The 17,846-nt window shown below is 51.6% G+C and overlaps 1 protein-coding gene across 2 annotated transcripts in view; it reads left to right on the top strand.

Annotated features, from left to right (window-relative positions):
• The window catches only part of SH3PXD2A (SH3 and PX domains 2A), a 248,330-nt gene that overhangs the window by 118,017 nt on the left and 112,467 nt on the right, over positions 1 to 17,846 (top strand). For both annotated transcript variants that reach the window (XM_065923260.1, XM_065923258.1), the window contains exon 4: positions 8,949 to 9,025. In XM_065923260.1, coding sequence (XP_065779332.1) covers positions 8,949 to 9,025 — 77 coding nt within the window. The remainder of the gene's footprint in view (positions 1 to 8,948; positions 9,026 to 17,846) is intronic.

Here is a 17,846-nt window from a genome sequence, read left to right as displayed (position 1 = left end):
TACTGCTTCCAGCCTCAGCATCTGGACTTCACCCCAGCCTTCCCCCAGCCCACAGGGGGCCCTTTGTCTCTACTGGTCTAGGTCAAGGGCAAGCAAGGCCAGGTGTAGCATGTAAGAAGCAGGCTTGGGGGCAGAGTGCAGGCTGAGCCAGGCCGAAGGCCGCAAAGAATAGGCCTGTCATCTCAGCCACATCAGAGGCTGAGAGCAGGTGTGAGCCAGTGGCCGGCTGTCCCCAGACTGCAGCAGGTCAGAGGCGGCATACTGGCTTCAGGGGCCGCTCTGGAGAAACAAGCAGGGGCCTGCCCTCCCGCTGCAGTCAGCAAACAGCTGAGCGTCCAGGGCAGGACCAGCTTGCAGAAACCTGGGGAGCCGGCAAAGGCTGACCTTGTTTCTCCATTCTCTTCCCCTCCACCCCGTGTTCCCTTCCCTCAGGGCCTCTGTGTTCTCTCCCTAACCAGACCCTATTGTCCAGTAAAAAGCTGATGCCTCTTTGTACTCAGTTCTGAGTGATTAAGGAAGTCCCCGCTGATTCTCCCTGGAGCAGTTTGGGTCCTTGCCCCCTGGGGTTACGCTTAAAGCGTCTGCTTGCAATGCGGGAGACCTGGGTTTGATCCCTGGGTCGGGAAGATCTCCTGGAGAAGAAAATGGCAACCCACTCCAATATTCTTGCCTGGAAAATCCCATGGACGGAGGAGCCTGGCGGGCTACATTAGTCCATGGGGTCGCAAAGAGTCCGACACGACTGAGAGACTTCACTTTCTTTTTTCTTTCTTTCTTAGTATCTTTGAAACTGAAGGCATGAAAATGAAGGAGGGGTATTTTTTGTTGTTTTTCGTGGTGAAGGAAGAGCCCTGAGCAGATTCAGGTTCTCTTGGTCCTCCTCCGCCCAAGGCTCTTTATTTAAGAGCGTCTGTCTTCATCAGTCTGTCAGCACCACAGCCGTGCCAGGCACCCAAACCAGGCAGTCGGACACAGGGTTCGTTTGCTGGGCTGACCCACTTCACCCAAGAACCCACGCCAGGTCATGAGCCTGCAGAGAGCTGGGGGAGTAGAAGATTAATTATTCCCTTTTCCTCTCCATAGGCATTGCCTGTGTCTCGTCACCCTGTCTTATCTGTTCAGGCTGCTATCACAAAATATCACAGCCTGGGTGGCTTGTAAACAACAGAAATCGATTTCTCACAGTTCTGGAGGCCGGAAGTCTGAGATCAGGGTCCAGCGTGGTCAGGTGAGGGCCCTCTTCCAGGTTACAGACTTCTCTCTACATCTCACATGTCAGAAGAGCTAGCTCTGCGGGGCCCCCGTTATAAGGGCACTAATCCTGTTCATGAACGCTCCACCCTCATGACCTCGTCACCTCCCACAGGCCCCGGCTCCTGATTACCATCTCAGGGGGCGTTAGGGTTTCAACATGAATTTTGAGGAGCATAAACGTTCTTACATATCATTTTGGGTAGGGTGGGGAGTCCCTCTCGTAACCCTCACATCTTCTTTCCTCTAATTGCTTTAGGAAATTTGTCACTTCTCCCCAGGGTACCACATCAGCCCACAGAGCCAGAGAGGACCCCTGTCCCCCATTCACTTATCTTGCAGATACTAGCAGTTTGTCTCTCCCATTTTAGGTTCCAGAGACCCTTGACCCCCTCTCTCCAGACACTGCCCCATCCCTCCTAAGGGTGTCACCCACATTCATTACACCCAGCTCCATGCCAGGTATTGCCAGGGCTAAAGGGAGGAGAGAAAGTCATGCCTGACCTCAGGATGATTACAATCCAAGTAGGTATCCAAGACTTTCTAAAGTGTCTGGTCAGCCCTGTGGACTCTCCCATAAGCCTTGTAAGTAGGTTGAAGAGTGGCCCTCAAAAGATATGTCCACAACCTAACCCCTGGAACCTGTGAACATGACCTTAGTTGGGAAATGGGTCTTTGCCAGTAATTAAATTGAGGATCCTGACATGGGGTCATCCTCAATTTAAGATTGGCACAAAACCAAAAGACAGGTGTCCTTAAAGAGAAAGGCAGAGGGAGGTTTGAGACACAGGCTGAGGCAGAGACTGGAGTGATGCTGCTGCAAACCAAGGAACACCTAGGGCCCCAGAAGCTGGGAGAGTCAAGGAAGGATTGTTCTGTAGAGCCTTCAGGGGGAGCGCAGCCCTGCTGACACTTTGATTTCAGACTTCTGGCCTCAGAACTGGGATAGAACACATTTCTGTTGTTTGTGGTCATTTGTTTTGGCATCCCTGGGAGCCTGAATCACTCCCCTTTCCTTTTTGTCCTCAGATCCAATTTGATAGGCAGGAGTGATGTTCATGGAAAACGAGGACTCTGTGTCCTGTGGTCTGTTAACCTTGGGGCCTCCTGTGGTCTCCCTCTAATTTAAGAAAGTCCCTCTGATGCCCCAGCTCTATGGGTGGCCCTGAAGAGAGAAGGTTGGGAGCACCTGTGTCCTCGAAGTGCAGGGTGGCTGCGGGGAGCTGGCCTGTGCATCAGGGGCCCCTGGGAAGGTGAGGGGGGGCCCTGAGGGTGGTAGTTCCCTTGCAAATTCCCCATGACAGCAAAAGGGGAGGGCAAGAGTGGGGTGACTGCCAGCGGTCCAGGAAGCTGGTAAAAGAGGGTGAGGCGGGCATTCAAGAAAGGCTTCCTGGAGAAGGTCTTAGATGCTAGAAATTGAGCCTTATAGAGGGAGGGATTTGGGTCAGCAGGCACTTAGAAGAAAACCAGACTCCTTTCTGTGACTTGTAAGACTCCTACATGGCTTCTTTTCCATCTTCCATCTTTGCTCTGTGTTTGCCTCTGCCTGAGCCCTCTTGCCCCAGAGCTTTGTGTGACTGGCTCTTCTCCTCCTCAGTTTCCATGGAAATCAGAGACTATATCTCTTCCATACACATCCCCTCCCCTCCTAGAAGCTAAACATCTTGAGAGCAGGGCCTCCCCCATCCGTTTATCACTGGAGCAGGTCCTCCATCAAGACAGTGATGGATGGATGGATGGATGGAAGGTTGGATGGAGGGATGGGTAGATGGATGGCATTTCAGATGGCAAAAATATCAAGGAAGAGGGAGTTATATGAGGATGTATTCATGCATGCATATATGCTGTGGATTTTGAAGAGGAGAGGCTGCCAAGAATAGATCAGCCTGGACAGACCACACGAGGCCAGCTCTCTCCTATTTTCCCTGAAGCCAGTACCCTCTTATTACCCCTGTGCAGTGGGTACTTGCCATTTGTCAGAACACGTGCCTGGTTTGTGGAGTTTTCCCACAGGCTCTTCATGGCTGGGTGGGGGCTCCCTCGCCAGGAGTGCCGTGTCTGCTGTTTCTGCTCTTCCTATGTGCCTGAACCCCCAACTCCTGCTTAAGGAATCCCTGTGGATACCACACTTCACAAGGAGGAACTTGGGGCTGTGGCTGATCTGGGGGTTAGCAGCGCTCAGAAGTTTCAGTCCTTTCTTTAACCACTTCTCCCTACCAGTGAGAAGGAGCCATGTCCTCATCTCTCTGTTTCTTGAAATAATTCATTCTTTAGAAGCAAATGCCAACTACTAAGACCCCTCAAGTGCCACTAAGATGCTTCATTAAGTGCCTGGTATCCTGTGTGGGAGGGAGAAACCCTCTGCCTCCTAAATGCGGGGACCTCCTAGTCAGTGCCCACCTGTGTGTCCCTGCCCAGAGTGGACATTCATGATGAGAAGGTCAGGCCAGATTGCAGGGTGGGGGGGGGTGAGGCAGAGCCGGCCTCCCCCTTGTGATGCCCTCCTGCTTATGAGGGTGAGCATCCCCCTTTCCCACTGGGCTAGCACCTGCTCAGCCAGGCTGGGGATGGGGGTGGGGTAGTAAGGGCCCTTTAAAGGACAGGGAGGTTTGCCGTTTCGGGGAGCTCTTCCTCTCCAAGTCCACTAGACACTGGGTCACCTCTCCTTCCCTGCCTCCTTGGTCCATTGGTCCTTTTGCTCATTGCCTTGCTCACTCTTGCCCACTCACTCATTCACTTGTATCTGGTCAGCAGAGACCCCCGTGACGTGGGGCATCCTCCACAATCAGTGTTTGTTTCATTGCTTGCTTCATTCCCATTCAGCCCCCAAGGCAGCTACTCCCTAGATCCCCAGCCCAGCACCTGGTGTAGAGGAGATGTGAATCACGCGCCCATCACACACACAAGAATATCTTCAGTGGCTCTCACTGCGTTACATGATCTGAGCCCAAAGAATTCTTTGGAGATTTGTTGCCTTCTCTCTCGCTCTCACTATCTTAGCTCCAAAACCCCAGGTTGAAATCCCAACTCAGCCACTTCATAGCTGTGTGACTTAGGACACGTCCTTCAACCTCTCTGAGCCACCATTGCCTCCTGGGCAGAGTGGGGATAGTAAAGGCAGTTGCTTTAATAAAGTCATGGTAAGGGGACTCCCCTGGTGGTCCAGTGGTTCAGACTTCATCTTCCAGTGCAGCAGGTGTGGGTTCGATCCCTGGTCAGGGAGCTAAGATCTCACATTCCTCGCAGTCAAAACAACAACAACAAACAGAAAAAGAAAAACATAAAAAAGAAGCAGTATTGTAACAGATTCAATAAAGACTTTTAAAAACTGGTCCATATCAAAAAACCTAACAAGAAATTTTTAAAAATAAATTAAAGTGGTGAGGATTAGGTCAAAGAACCCAATGGAAAACTCTTAGCCTGTGCCTGGCAGGAGTCACCGCCTAGCTGCTGTTACCCCTCACTCCTCGTCTGACCCCTCAACGACCCCACCCCCACATGCATCTTAGGACTCTGAAGGGAGCAGCCACCAAGGCCCGGCCCTTCAGTCTCCAGATGAAAGGCACAGGCCCCGGAGTGGAGGGTCACATAGCCAGCCTATGGCCAGGGCAGGACTTGAACCCGGGACTCCAGCTGAGGCCCCCTCACTGTCTCAGCCCGGCCCAGAGTGGCAGGAAGAGGGGCCTCCACTCACAGGCTCAGGCCCTGTCGGGCTCGACAGCTCTTTTCTCCGCTTTCAGGAATGAGTTAATCCTGAGGTCTGTCTCAGGTCCCGGGTGTAATCTTCCTTACGATGCTTATCATATTTCTGGGGCTGCATCTGCCTGGCTTTGAAGGCTCTGGCAGGGGCCTCTCCTGGCCTTGCCGTAAACGGGCTGAATTGCATTTACAAGAGGCCTTTAATGTCCCGTGGCCCCAGCTTCCTTAATGGGGATGTTCCTCCTTCTTTCTCTTTCTCTCCCTTTTAATATGGTCACCGGTTTGGCCTTCCAAGTGCGGTTTGGATTCCTAACAGAGAAGTCAAGGCTGTAGAGTCCCTTCCAGATCTGTCCTCCCCGCCCCCCTCGCCTCCTCCACTCCCGGCAGCCTGTGCCAAGGCCCCAAGGAAAGAAGACAGTGCTCCGGTCAGGATTTCAGTGAGAAGGAGGGAAGACCTGTTAAGAGTCCAAAAACTCGACTGGGAAATGGCTTGTACAGAAATTCTCCTCTGACTTTATACCTGAGCAACAGACCCATGAGCCTTGGGAGGGAGATGGGAGGTGTCCAGCTTGGAGGCATGACTGCAGAGGGTGGGCTTGAGGGGTAAGGTAGGGTGAGGAGCCCTCCCAGCCCCCTCCCTATCTGCTACTCCAGCCCTCTCTTCTAAATTTCTGTACCTCTGGAGGCTTTAATTGTCCCTTAAGTATTATTGTTTTTTTTTTTGTTGCTAGTTCTGTCTCTGCAACTGGATCAGGTCCTATCTGATCTATCTATGTCTATATCTATATCTGTACATCTCAAGAATACCAAACCCAGTCATAGGCTTGGCCAGCCCCGAGATGGAGGCCTCGAAGAGGGACCTAGTTTGTCTCCCCATCTCTCTGCTTTTTTTTTTTTTTTTTTTTTGTCCTGCAATAGGATGAGAAAGAGCAGGAGTGCTATTTTTGGAGAGTGGATCAGTTACTTCTTTCTCCTTTGAAAGAAGCACAGGACAGGGCCAGGTCTGGGGGCCACCCCGCCCCCAGCTCCAGTCCCCGCACCCGCTCGGGTGCTCTGCCTCCCAGCAAGTCCTCCAGGCTCTCGTGAGACACCCTTGGGCTGCCGGTGTCACTGAGCCTGGGTGGCCTCCAGCTCCTGACAGCCAACATGCTCAGGGAGAAGGCTCAGAACCCTGCCCAGGGCCGCTTGTCATTCATAGGTCTGGAGAGCGGGTCTCCTCCTGCCATGCATTCATCTCACCCGCCATCCCCTTTGGCTGCACACGTGTACTCCTCTGACCCTCAGGCAACCAAAAAAGGGTAGGCGACAAAGAGGCCAGGAATACCAACTCTGTGACATCTTCCCCCGAGGAGAGACAGTCGTCTCTCATGTCTTGATAAATCATGTTTTATCTCCTTTCAAAAGGAGCACGTGGAGGAGCCCATTTATCTTGATGACACCGTCCAGTCTGCACAGTGTTACCTCTTTGCCCGGGACACGGCCCCTCTACCAGGCTTCCGTGAGAAAGGGAGGAAGGGGAGCCTGAGGGAGCATCTGAGAGAGGGAGGGAGGTGCGTGGATCAACAAGTGCCTATTGGACGCCTGCTGTATGCAAAGCCTTGTGCTCAGTGCAGGTGTGGTGAAAGGGGAGGAAGCAGCCGCCGGTTCACGCTGAGTGCAGAGGGGTGAGGGACACAAACAAGCAAGAAGTCACACGTGACTTAATAAAGTTAGGTTCTCAGCAGTCTGGCTGGAACAGGGCTGGTGACCAGTACCTGTGGTGACGGGAAAGTCAGGGAGCGCTGCAGCAGCTGCTTCCAGGGCCCCCAGGGCCCCTGCCAGAGTCTGCTCACGGGGACAACTGGGAGCTTTGTTCTAGCCATGGGAACATCCTCGGCCAGGAGTGCCTGAGAAGCAGTGCTCTCAGAGGCTCAGACAAGCAGGGGGGTTGGTGGTAAGCACCCCAGTCTCCTCGCCCTCGGCGGGGATACCTCTGCAGTGCATTCTATATGAGCCTCGAGTTCCTCAACAGACCTGAGCTGCCGCCATCTGGTGATTAACTAGCAGGGTGACACATTCTTGCCTGTCCTGCCTTACTTCTCAAGATCACTTCCCAAACAAGCTGCACTCACTTCCTCATCTTGGGTCTACTTCTGGGGAGACAACCTAGACCAACACAATGCTCATACTTGGTGACTCAGTGGTAAAGAATCCGCCTGCCAAGCAGGAGATGCTGGTTCGATCCCTGGGTCAGGAAGATTCCCCTGGAGGAGGAAGTGGCACCTACTGCAGTATTCTTGCTTGGCAAATCCCATGGACAGAGGAGCTTGGTGGGCCGTAGTCCATGAGGTCGCAAAAGAGTCAGACAGTACTTAGTGACCGAACGATACCAACAGAGGAAGCTTAAGTATCTTAACATGCAGTCTCCGTATTTGTTCACGTGGAATGGGAATCATCTCATTTAGGAGTCCTAAATGAGATGCAAGTGATTAAAGTGCATCTCCAACAAGTTTCAATTTTAGAAAATTGTAACATTTTATATAAGCAAAAAGTCCCAGGTAGACCCTGGGTTTAAGAACAGCTATATCTGGCAGCTCAAATGGTGTCAAGTGGGTCTGCCCTTCACCATCTCTTGGCTCTGCTCTTCAGTCATTCAAGAAGCAGTTACTGAGGGAATTCTCTGGTGGTCCAGTGGTTAGGACTCCATGCTTTCACTGCCAAAGGCACAGGTTCCATCCCTGATTGGAGGACAAAGATCCCACAAGACACATGGTACAGTCAGGAAAAAGAGGAAAGAAAAGAAAAAATTACTGAGCACCAACTCTGTCCCAGGCTCAGATCCTTCCTCTTGGTTTGTTTCCATCTCAGGCAATGATGGAGATGGTCACTAGGAGCTCCAGGCCTTCATCCTGCCAGCTTAGCAAATGTGGGAGGAAACACTGGGAGGAAGAGGACACCAGCAGAGGTCTCAGGGCCGACCCTCATTGGTCCAGATCCTGTCCCCTTGCCCACCTCTGAGCCAATCACTGTGACTCTGGGTAGCTAGACTGGGTCACATGCCTACCATTGTTGACAAGGGGTGTGGTCAGCTCCGTGTGAACCACGCAGTTAGAAATGGAGGAAGGAGGCTCTCCAGAGGGGGACTGGGTGGTCTATGGGACAACAGATGCCTGTTAAAGCCGTGAGGTGAACCCCTCACCACATGCTGGGCTCCCTGGGCCCTAAGGTAAGTCAGACAGGCCCCTGGTGGAGGGGGCTCACGAGTGTCAGCAATACATAGCAGAATGTGGTGTGTGTCTTAGGACTGGACAAAACGTGTGGATGTTCTGGAAAGAGGGTGATTACTCTCAGCTCGGCAATCAAGGAAGTCTTCTAAAAAGGAGGCACTGACCCGGACATTGATGGCCACTACACATCACACTGAGGAGTTCAGATTCTAAGTGTAACCAATAGAGAAGGTTTAGGGTCTGGCATTTCCCAGAAGCCTTGCCCATACTTCTAGAGGGATATACCAGCCCAGCTGAGGGGTCCACTGGGCCCCTCTTCCTTGTACTGGCCTGTGCCTGCCCTGGAAATAACCACCCACCTAAGCTAAGAATAGGAATTCCTGCCTGGCTGGCAGGAATGAAGGCTGATTTCTCAAGGAGGGATGGGCCTAAAAACAAAGCACAGTGTGTGGGTTGGGCCACCCTTTGTATTTATTCGTGAGGTCACTTGAGAGCCTCACCCACATCGGGGCATGGATCCTGCCATTAGACCCAGACAAGGTGATGTGGCCAAGATGGCAGCCTCTGGGGCTCCTCACCCGCCCCAGAGGTCCTGGACCCTCAGCCTGGGGCACCTTCTGCCCCCAGGGAGAGGTGACCACTCCTCTCTTATTTCCTTGGCAGCGGGCGGAGGTGGGGGCGTTTGGTGGCCAGCTAAGATGCTGAGAAGCTGAGGGAGAGGAAACGCAGGGTCCCAGGTCCCTACGGCAGCTTCACCCGGAATTACCCAGCTCATGAGCATCTCTCTTCCAGGCAAAATCCTCTTCCGGAGGAGCCACATCAGGGACGTAGCTGTGAAGAGGCTGAAGCCCATCGACGAGTATTGCCGGGTAAGAGGGCCTCTGGGGCGGGGGAGGGGTGGCCCACCTGCCAGAGAGTCTATGCATCTGGGAAGGAGGGGTGTCTGTTCAGAACTCTCTGCTGCTGTTTAGCAGACGCATCCTGAGGCCCGGTGTTTCCTGGCCAGAGGGGTGGGTGTGGGTGTCCCTCAGGGAGGGGTCACCCCAGGACTGCCTCTGGGTCACAAGGGCTGTGGGCTCTACTCCTTTCAGGAGTCCGTGTTTACCAAACACTCCTTTAAATCACTTCCACCAGCTTGGGAACTCCGTGCAGGGACCTCTGCTGAAAGGATTCTGTCTGTGGCGTCTGGCTGGATACAGGAAAACTCTTTCTTTGAATTCTCTCTGGGACATTTTGAAATCAGTCTCAAGTTCAGTATCACCTGAAATGCATATTTGTTTATACACAGAAGTCTTGGTAGATACAGATGCTCATGTACACATCTTTATAGATGATAACACTCACCACACACACACACATGCACACACATGTACATACATTAGAACAGCCAAAGCCCCAAAACAGACAGGCAGTGACAGCCGCGTCATGAAGCAGAACCCACTTGTCTTTCTACCTTGTCCAGAGCCTGGGACCCCTGCAGTGAGGACAAGAGGCTGCCACTTCAGTGGCCTTGGAACATGGCCTCTAGATGGCCAGACTACTTGGGTTTGAATGCCTGCTGGCTGTGTGAACTCGGGCGACTTCCTGAACTTCCCGGTGCCTCAGTTTCCACACTTGTCCAACAGCAAGGAGACTGGTACCTTGCAGAGTGTAGCCATGAGGATGCAGTGACCAGACAGGCGTAAGAGCAGCACAGAATGTCCACACAGAGGAAGCATTTGATGGATGCTGGCTTTTTGTTGTTATTATTACAAGACCCAAACAATTTAATGTTATCCCTGGGCACCACTGGCTTTTAGTGGAGATGGAATTTCCTAGTTAAGTGAAAACTATTGTGGAGTCTGACTGAAGAATCTTGAGGAGAAGCAAGTGGGGGATAACATTTTGTTGTGAGTGCTGGTATTAGAGTGAGAAGAGCTAGGGTTGAATCCCAGTGCCCCACTGACTAGCTGGGTGACCCTGGCAAGTCGCTATACCTCTCTGAGCTCGTTTCCTGATCTGTAAGATGAGGGAGTAAAAATATCTGTCTCACGGGGTTCATGAAGGGATTGAGCAGGAGAATATATCTCACAGTGTTTGTAACTTCTGAAATGTTCTGTCCCTACATGGAGTTGTTACCATAAGGCTCCTTTCTGCATAAATATTTCATAATTTGGAACACTTGTCAATAATAAAATATTTAAATAAGAACCTAGTTGCTTAATTCAGTAACTGGTGTTCCCAAGACGATGGAGAGGCAAGCACTCCCAAATATTCTTCCTTATCCTAAGTTTGAATTTTGTGACTGTGCAAATTATGCTCGGTCACTTTTTCTGCCTTAAGGTAAAAGGATGCCCTGATGATGAATTTCCTTAAGCTAGAAGTTTCTCTTCTTCAGATCAATATCCATTTTTCAATTTAAAGGGCAATCGTCAATTCCAGTTAAATTGATGGCTGCAGCCTGTGCTTTTATTTCTCTTTATTCCTCTCTCAAGCAGTTAAACAAATGGGCAGAGCTATTTGAGGAAGGGCACGGGGGAGGAGGGAGCCTCTTTGCCGCTGGGACTTATGGTTTACATCAGCCTCGGCCTCCCTGAGCCAGTGGAGCCCAGGGCATTTGCAGTTGGGCTCTGTGGAAATGCCGTCTCCTGGGTTGTCTGGAGCAAGAAAGTGATAACATCTTATCTCCTGGGATCAGGCTTTGAACAGGACTCCTAAGTCAGGATGAGGACTCTGGGGCCCCAGTGGTGCTACTGGTGGCTGGGAAACCATTTAAGTGGGGTCTGCAAGAGGAGAGGGGGCCCCCTAACCTAATTAGCATAGATGAGAACTGCTCAGGGCCAGGCAACAAGAGCAATGTCATGGGTTCACCAGGCAGCCAGGCAGCTTAGAGACGGTAATTTACTCCGAGAATGGCAGAGGGGGCGGGGCAGTGCATAAGTGACCTTTAATTCTGCTGAACTTGAAAGCTGGGATCTGTGGTCCGATTGTCTGAGACCTTGGAGTGACCTTGGAATGATCATTAGTGATAAGTACAGCTGCAGTCCATGGTCACTGCCCTCCGGCATTGCACATCACAGCCCTGTTGCCCAGTCATCCTGTCTGTGACACTTAGGGTCCAACATTTCACTCAGCATCACTGCCCCACAGCCAGCTTCACAGTCAGAGCCACGTCCACTCCAAGGCCAGCCCTGCCTCATTTCCACCTGTCCTTTGACATGCTGCTCAGAACCTCTAGAGTTTGATTTCCAGTACCTGCCGAGGCAGCTCTGCTTAAACAAACAGATTCTGGCTGGCCAGAGTCTTACTTGGACCTGCTAGGCAGCATGGGCTCCGAGTCTGGAATTTGCTGGGGACTCAAATGCGCCCAAGATTGTGAAGCTGGCTTTGTGCACGGCATAGCCAGCTCCTCTGCCAGGACTCAGATATGGAAAGTCTGACCGTGCAGTGGACTCCCCTAGACTTCGGGCTCCCTGCCTTCGCTGGCCAGCCAGTCCCTCCACCTGAGGGCAGTTTCACAGCCCAGATCTCAGTGTTAACTTTAAACATATATGGAGCAGATTGGATGAGCGTCACGGAAAATTTACCAAGTGCCAGTCGGCTGATTGTTTTATGTGGCTCTTGAGGGCCGCTGTCTATCAAGAGGGGTTCCAAAGGCTTTTCTGTTACTCCATAAATTAATTTAATGGGCAGAATGGTTATGCGGTTAATATTTAATGGTTCTGTGGCCTCAACAATTTGAAGACTTTCATCTCACTAACAAGCGTGAGCTATACTTTGGGGGCTCAGATGAACAATCTATCCCATAAATGACTCCGTCTACCCCATTCCTGTGTGTGAAATACATGTTTGCAGTGTTTGTCTATGGGATAAAATAAATATCCCAGGGGGTGGACAGTGAGAAAGAGTGTTTGAGAATAGCCCACCCTCTGCCATGTAACAATGTTTATACAAGTCTCCATTTCCTGGTGGATGCAACTAGAATTTTTTGTTACCCTAAAAGCTGAGTTCCCTTCTATTATTCCTGCGGTCCACCATCAACTTGGTTTCAGAATCAAGGACTTCCTTTGTTGGAGGGATGAGGGCTTGGCTGGAATTTGACTGAGGGAAAGACTCCAAGCCCAACAAGGGGATCAGCCCTGTTGGGGTAAGGAAAGCACCCCTCTCCCAACCCTCTGCATTTCCCAGACACATTCATTTTTAGCCCCACTTCTCAGATTCAAAAACTGAGGCTATTACTTGGAGGTTCTTAGCCCTAGCCGTTCCCCCTCCCACTGTGAGAGTTTCCCATCATGGTCCATCATTGTCTCTCATGTTAATAAAGAACAAGATTCATGGTGTAACAGAAACAGTCCTCTCAAAAGCAGGACATGACTGCTCAGTCCTAGACACAGGAAGAGTTACTTTGTTCCTGTGTCCCTTATGCTAAGGCAGGCCTGGGCCAGCAGTGTTCCTGATGGGGGGAGACTGAGGCAGAGCCAAGACTGACGCAGTCATGCCTCCTGAGAGGTCTGGTACTCGGAGGAAACCTAGCTGGCAGAATCTCTTCATCTTCTCTGGTCCAGACAGACCCAGAAAAAAAAGCTTTTCCAGCCTGGGATCAAGCTGATAGTGTCCATTTTCCATGGAGAGGTCTTCCGAGGAGCCTCATTGCCCACAAGAACCTCTGAGCAGCTCAGCCGGGTCCTCTGCGGGTGGTTCCATGGGCTGCTTTGGCTTCAGCCCCCTGCCTTACAGCCCAGTCCGCAGAAGGGCAGCCATCTACAGCTAGCCAGATTCCCCTAGGTCTCCTCCGCCCCTTGGTCTGTGCTGGTCTCTTTCCTAGGCACGCATTCAGCTTCCAGGCGCCCCTCCCAGAAGCCTCCCCACTCCCCAGGGAAAGCTGGCCACCCTGAGTATTCCGTGTAGGCTCTGCACGGCACACCCACCCTCCTAGCAGGTCATTCCCGTGTGTCCATCTTCTTCAGAGCCAGAGCCCCTCCAAGGCCCCATCTGCTGTCTTTGTGTCTTCACTAACCAGCACGAGGGAATCCAGCCAGTATGACAAGATGCAGAGATCACACACACGCAGAGGAAGCCTCCAAGGAGGGTGACATGTCCCCGAGGCCCCAATTACTAGGATCACTTGTGAAATGGCTTAAACGGCAATTGCGAATTAAGCACTATTTCCATTTCAAAAGAATTTGCTGCTTAGCTCCTTCAAAAAGAGAACTCATGCGTTTGAAATACTCTGATTTATGCAAGTTCGGTGAACTCCCAGCTTCCAAGATGCTGATCTAGCAGGAATAATCTGAGCAGGTTAGAAGCAGCCCCAGGGGTGGGAGTGGGGGCAAAATGGTTGGGACTCCAGCCCTCCCCTCCACCACCACCAAGAGTTCCTGGGTTTTTAACCTATAAGATTTCCATTGATTAGAAGCCAAAATGATGCTGCTAAAAATAGGAGAGTGTTTGATCCCGTGGAAAGAGCAGGACTCCCCCAGTTGCTTTGACAAATGCGAAACTTTGCTTTTTGTTGTTGTTGTTTTGTCCTAAGTTAGACGTTACCCTGGGGCTTCCCTTGTAGCTCACTCGGTAAAGAATCTGCCTTCAGTGTAGGAGACCCCGGTTCGATCTCTGGGTTGGGAAGATCCCCTGGAGAAGGAAATGGCAACCCACTCCAGTATCCTTGCCTGGAAAATCTTATGGACAGAAGAGCTGGTGGGCTGCAGTCCATGGGGTCCCAAAGAGTCGGCACGACTGATGACTTAATCCACTCTGCATTTGAACACTGGCTCAGTCAATTGTTAGCTATGTGGCCCTGCAGACGTCACTGAATACCTCTTCAGACGTTACCCAGAATGGAATACCTCTTCAGACGTTACCCAGAATGGTGGGCTTCTTGGAGGGGGGTCATTTCGAAGCACAGGGCCTGAGCCAAGTCTGCCTGGGGCCTCCCTCCCATGCCACTGCTGCACTTGCAAAGACCAGGCTTGTAGTAGATTAGACCCTGAATTCACTGATGATGGTGCTGTTTAAAGCCCTAGAGCCAATGACTGTTAAAGCTGGAAGAAACGTCAGAAAGTCTGTATCCTGGATTTGCCTAGCTGTGTTCCACCGGCTGTCAATAGGAATTGTTTGGAAAACCAGCTCCACCATAGCAACCTGTGGGCAATGCCGGAGGCAGTACAGAGTTGCAGACGAGACAGAGCATAGGCTCTGGACTCAGAGCACCTGATTCAAAATCTTGCTACTTGGTAGCTGTGTGGTCTTGAGAAATGTTTCAACCTCTCTGTGTTTTAGTTTCTTTTTCTGTAAAATTGGAGTCATAGTCATACCAATCTCTTAATGTGGTGATTACATGAGTCTGTCTTCCAGGATGTCATTATTATTAATAACTACTGACCTGAACACAGCTCTGCGGGTCTCCTCCCTTTGCTGTGCTCATGAACATGTTGCCCACAGTCAGGGATCTACGAGGCACCAATTCATGTGTGCCCACAGAACTCATTTTATCTCATCCAGCATATGTTCCATGAGCTAAGTTTGAGATTCTAAGGCTAGTCTATTTTATCCTAAAAGGAGCAACAACCAGAGAGGTGAGGTGAGCTGCTCAAGGTCATGTAGCAGTGTATAATAGCAGAATTGGACCTAGCACTGAAATCTTCTGACTCCTGTTCTTCCTAGTATGCCTCACTGCTCACACCTAATGGATAATGATAATGAGGACAATAGTATAACTAACGTTCACTACTTTTAAGTTTTTATTTATTTATTTGGTGTGCCAGGTCTTAGTTGCAGCATGCAGAAGCTTTGTTGTATCATTCAGAACCTTTTGTTGTGATGCACAGACTCTCTGGTTGTAGCACATGGGCTTAGTTGTTCTGAGGCAAGTGGGATCTTAGTTCCCGGACCAGGGATCGAACCTCTGTCCCTTGCATTACAAGTCAGATTGTTAACCACTGAACCACCAGTGAAAGTAAAAGTGTGATCGCTCAGTCGTGTCTGACTCTTTGTGACCCCATGGGCTATTGCCCACCAGGCTCCTCTGTTCATGAAATTCTCCAGGCAAGAATACTGGAGTGGGTTGCCGTTCCCTTCTCCAGGGGATCTTCCCAACCCAGGGATTGAACCCATAAAGAAAGCTGAGTGACGAAGAATTGATGCTTTTGAGCTGTGGTGTTGGAGAAGATTCTTGAGAGTCCCTTGAACTGCAAGGAGATCCAACCAGTCAATTCTAAAGGAAATCAGTCCTGAATATTCAATGAAGGACTGATGCTGAAGCTGAAACTTCAATACTTTGGCCACCTGATCCGAAGAACTGACTCATTGGAAAAGCCCCTGATGCTGGGAAAGATTGAAGGTGGGAGGAGGAGGGGATGACAGAGGATGAGATGGTTGGATGGCATCACTGACTCAACGGACATGAATTTGAGTAAGCTCCGGGAGTTAGTGATGGACAGGGAAGCCTGGAGTGCTGCAGTCCATGGGGTCACAAAGAGTTGGACACGACTGAGCGACTGAACTGAACTGAACTGAACTCCTGCATTGCAGGCAGATTCTTTACTGTCTGAGCCACCAGGGAAGCCAGGACCACCAGGGAAGTCCCTAAATTTTACTGTTAATTCAGTGCCAAGCACTGTGCTAGGCTCCTCATATCCACGATCTCATTTAACCTCCCAATAGGCAGGTACCCTAGGAGATCCATCGTACTGAGCCCAGAGAGGGCAAGCAAGGCATTCAGCATCACATAGCCAGTGAATAGAAGAGCTAGGACTCAAACTCACGTCTGCCTAGCCCTGAGTCCCTGACTTAACCACCTCATGGTGTGCATGCTGAATGCCCAATGACAGCATTTTAGGTCTGAGCCAGGGGTGATGCCCCTAAGGTGCCCACAGATTGGCCCCTACCAGCTCCTGCAAGAAGAGCTAGGTTTGGGGGTTCCCCGCTCTGGTTGTCATCACCAGCCCAGGCCTTGGGGACTGACTGCTCAGCACCCAGCGCTCCTGCCAAATGATCTTGGCTGGAGCTGGGCTTGGCGGCGTCTCTGATGGAAGCTGCTCTGAGCCAAGAGCCTCTTGTCAGCCTGAAATCAGGACGAGCCCTCAATGCGGCTCCCCTCGGGGCTCTCTGTTAAATAAAGATGCCGCAGTGGTTTGCCCAAAAGGCCTCTTTGTCTGAGGCCCTTCCAGCCCACGCGTCCTCTGCCCCGAGAATGCCGGTCTCTGTCGGCATGAAGAGCCCCTGTGTTCACCACTGCCGCTGGGGGAGCCAGGCGGCCGCTCTGCGCCCATGTGGGAGGGCGCCTGCCCTGGCCCCCTCCCTCTGCTGTCAGGGAGGTCACGCTGGCAGCCACTCTGCACACAGCCTGGGTCCCTGGGAACGCTTCCCTCCTGCCTCCTGCCCATCCCGGCCCATTAGTGCTCCCTCCCGACCCCCTCCTGCCTCCCTGCCACCAGGGGCCCTTGCTGTCTGCACATGCCTGCGTTCCATTTCTCTGTCTCTGCCTCTCAGTTTCCCTGTCCCTCTCCGTCTCTCCATCTCTCTGTTTCTTTGTCTCTGCCTTTCTCTCCTTCTCTCTCTCTCTCTTTCCATCTCTCTCTCTTTGTCGCTGCCTCTTCCTCCATCTCTGTCTCTGTCTCCAACTTCCTCTCCTCCCCTCCATCTCTCTGTCTCTCTCTTCTTCCTAAGTTTTTCTTTCCTTCTATCCTTCTCTCCTGGGGACCAAAGCAGCACCTACCATGTGTGTTAAATTAAAACTTAAACACTATAGGGATAGTCCCCCAGGCTATGTCTAAGCACAGGGCTTCATTCTGCCACTTATTTTAGTTGTGGCTTCACTCCCAGGAGCCTCAGTGTCCCCACCGTAAATGGAAGCACTGATGGGTACCTCCAGGACAGTATGGGGTCCGCCCCACTAGATGTATGCTTGTGAGGGCAGGCGCTATGTCTGGCTCATGCCTGTACCACCCGGGCATACACCAAAAGGCTCCCTGCTTCTTGGATGATTGGAGAGTCCTACGATAGTGCCTGACATGTAGTAGTTGCTCTTTGAATGTTAATTTCCTTTCTTTTGTTTTTCCCTGCCTGGTCTTGGGGATGTGATCTGTTAGAGACCCTTGGAAAACCGCAGGCTCTGGAAGGAGCAGCTGGGAGATGCACAGTGTGTCTTACCTGCTAAGATCAGGTCTTGTCCCCTCTTGCCCGACTGTGGGTTTGGCATCCGGAAAGGCCACTGTGCGCGATGCCACGCTTGAATCACTACCTGAGCAGCTCAGAGAAGAAGTAAACGATCACGTCCCTCTTCCTCAACACTATACCTCTGTCAACGCAACTGAAGACCACATGTGCTTTTCTTGCCCCTCTATTATGTCCTATTGGTGCTGCACACCAAAGCCTTATTCATTCATTCGTTTGCACAAATACTCCCTGAGTGCCAGGCTCTCTCCTAGGATCTGGGCACCCAGCAGTCAACAAAACAGACTAAAATCTCTGCCCGCGTGGAACTTCCTTTCTAGCAAGGTCCTTCCCACATGTGGGCAGGCCACGTGGCCTCCCTGACTCCCGGTCTCCTCCTCAGTAACACGGGAATGAGATCTGCCCTCATGGGACCATCACGAGGTGTCTGCATTCATGGAGGCCCAGCATGGTTGGCACAGGGGAGCTGCCGGGTCAGGTCACTGCACCTGAAGCAGCCCCAGTGCACGGAGCCTGGGGAGGCACGGGCTCGAGACA

The sequence above is a fragment of the Muntiacus reevesi genome, chromosome 2, assembly GCF_963930625.1.
Source record: "Muntiacus reevesi chromosome 2, mMunRee1.1, whole genome shotgun sequence".
NCBI lineage: Eukaryota > Metazoa > Chordata > Mammalia > Artiodactyla > Cervidae > Muntiacus > Muntiacus reevesi.
This window is presented reverse-complemented; position numbering and strand designations above follow the sequence as displayed.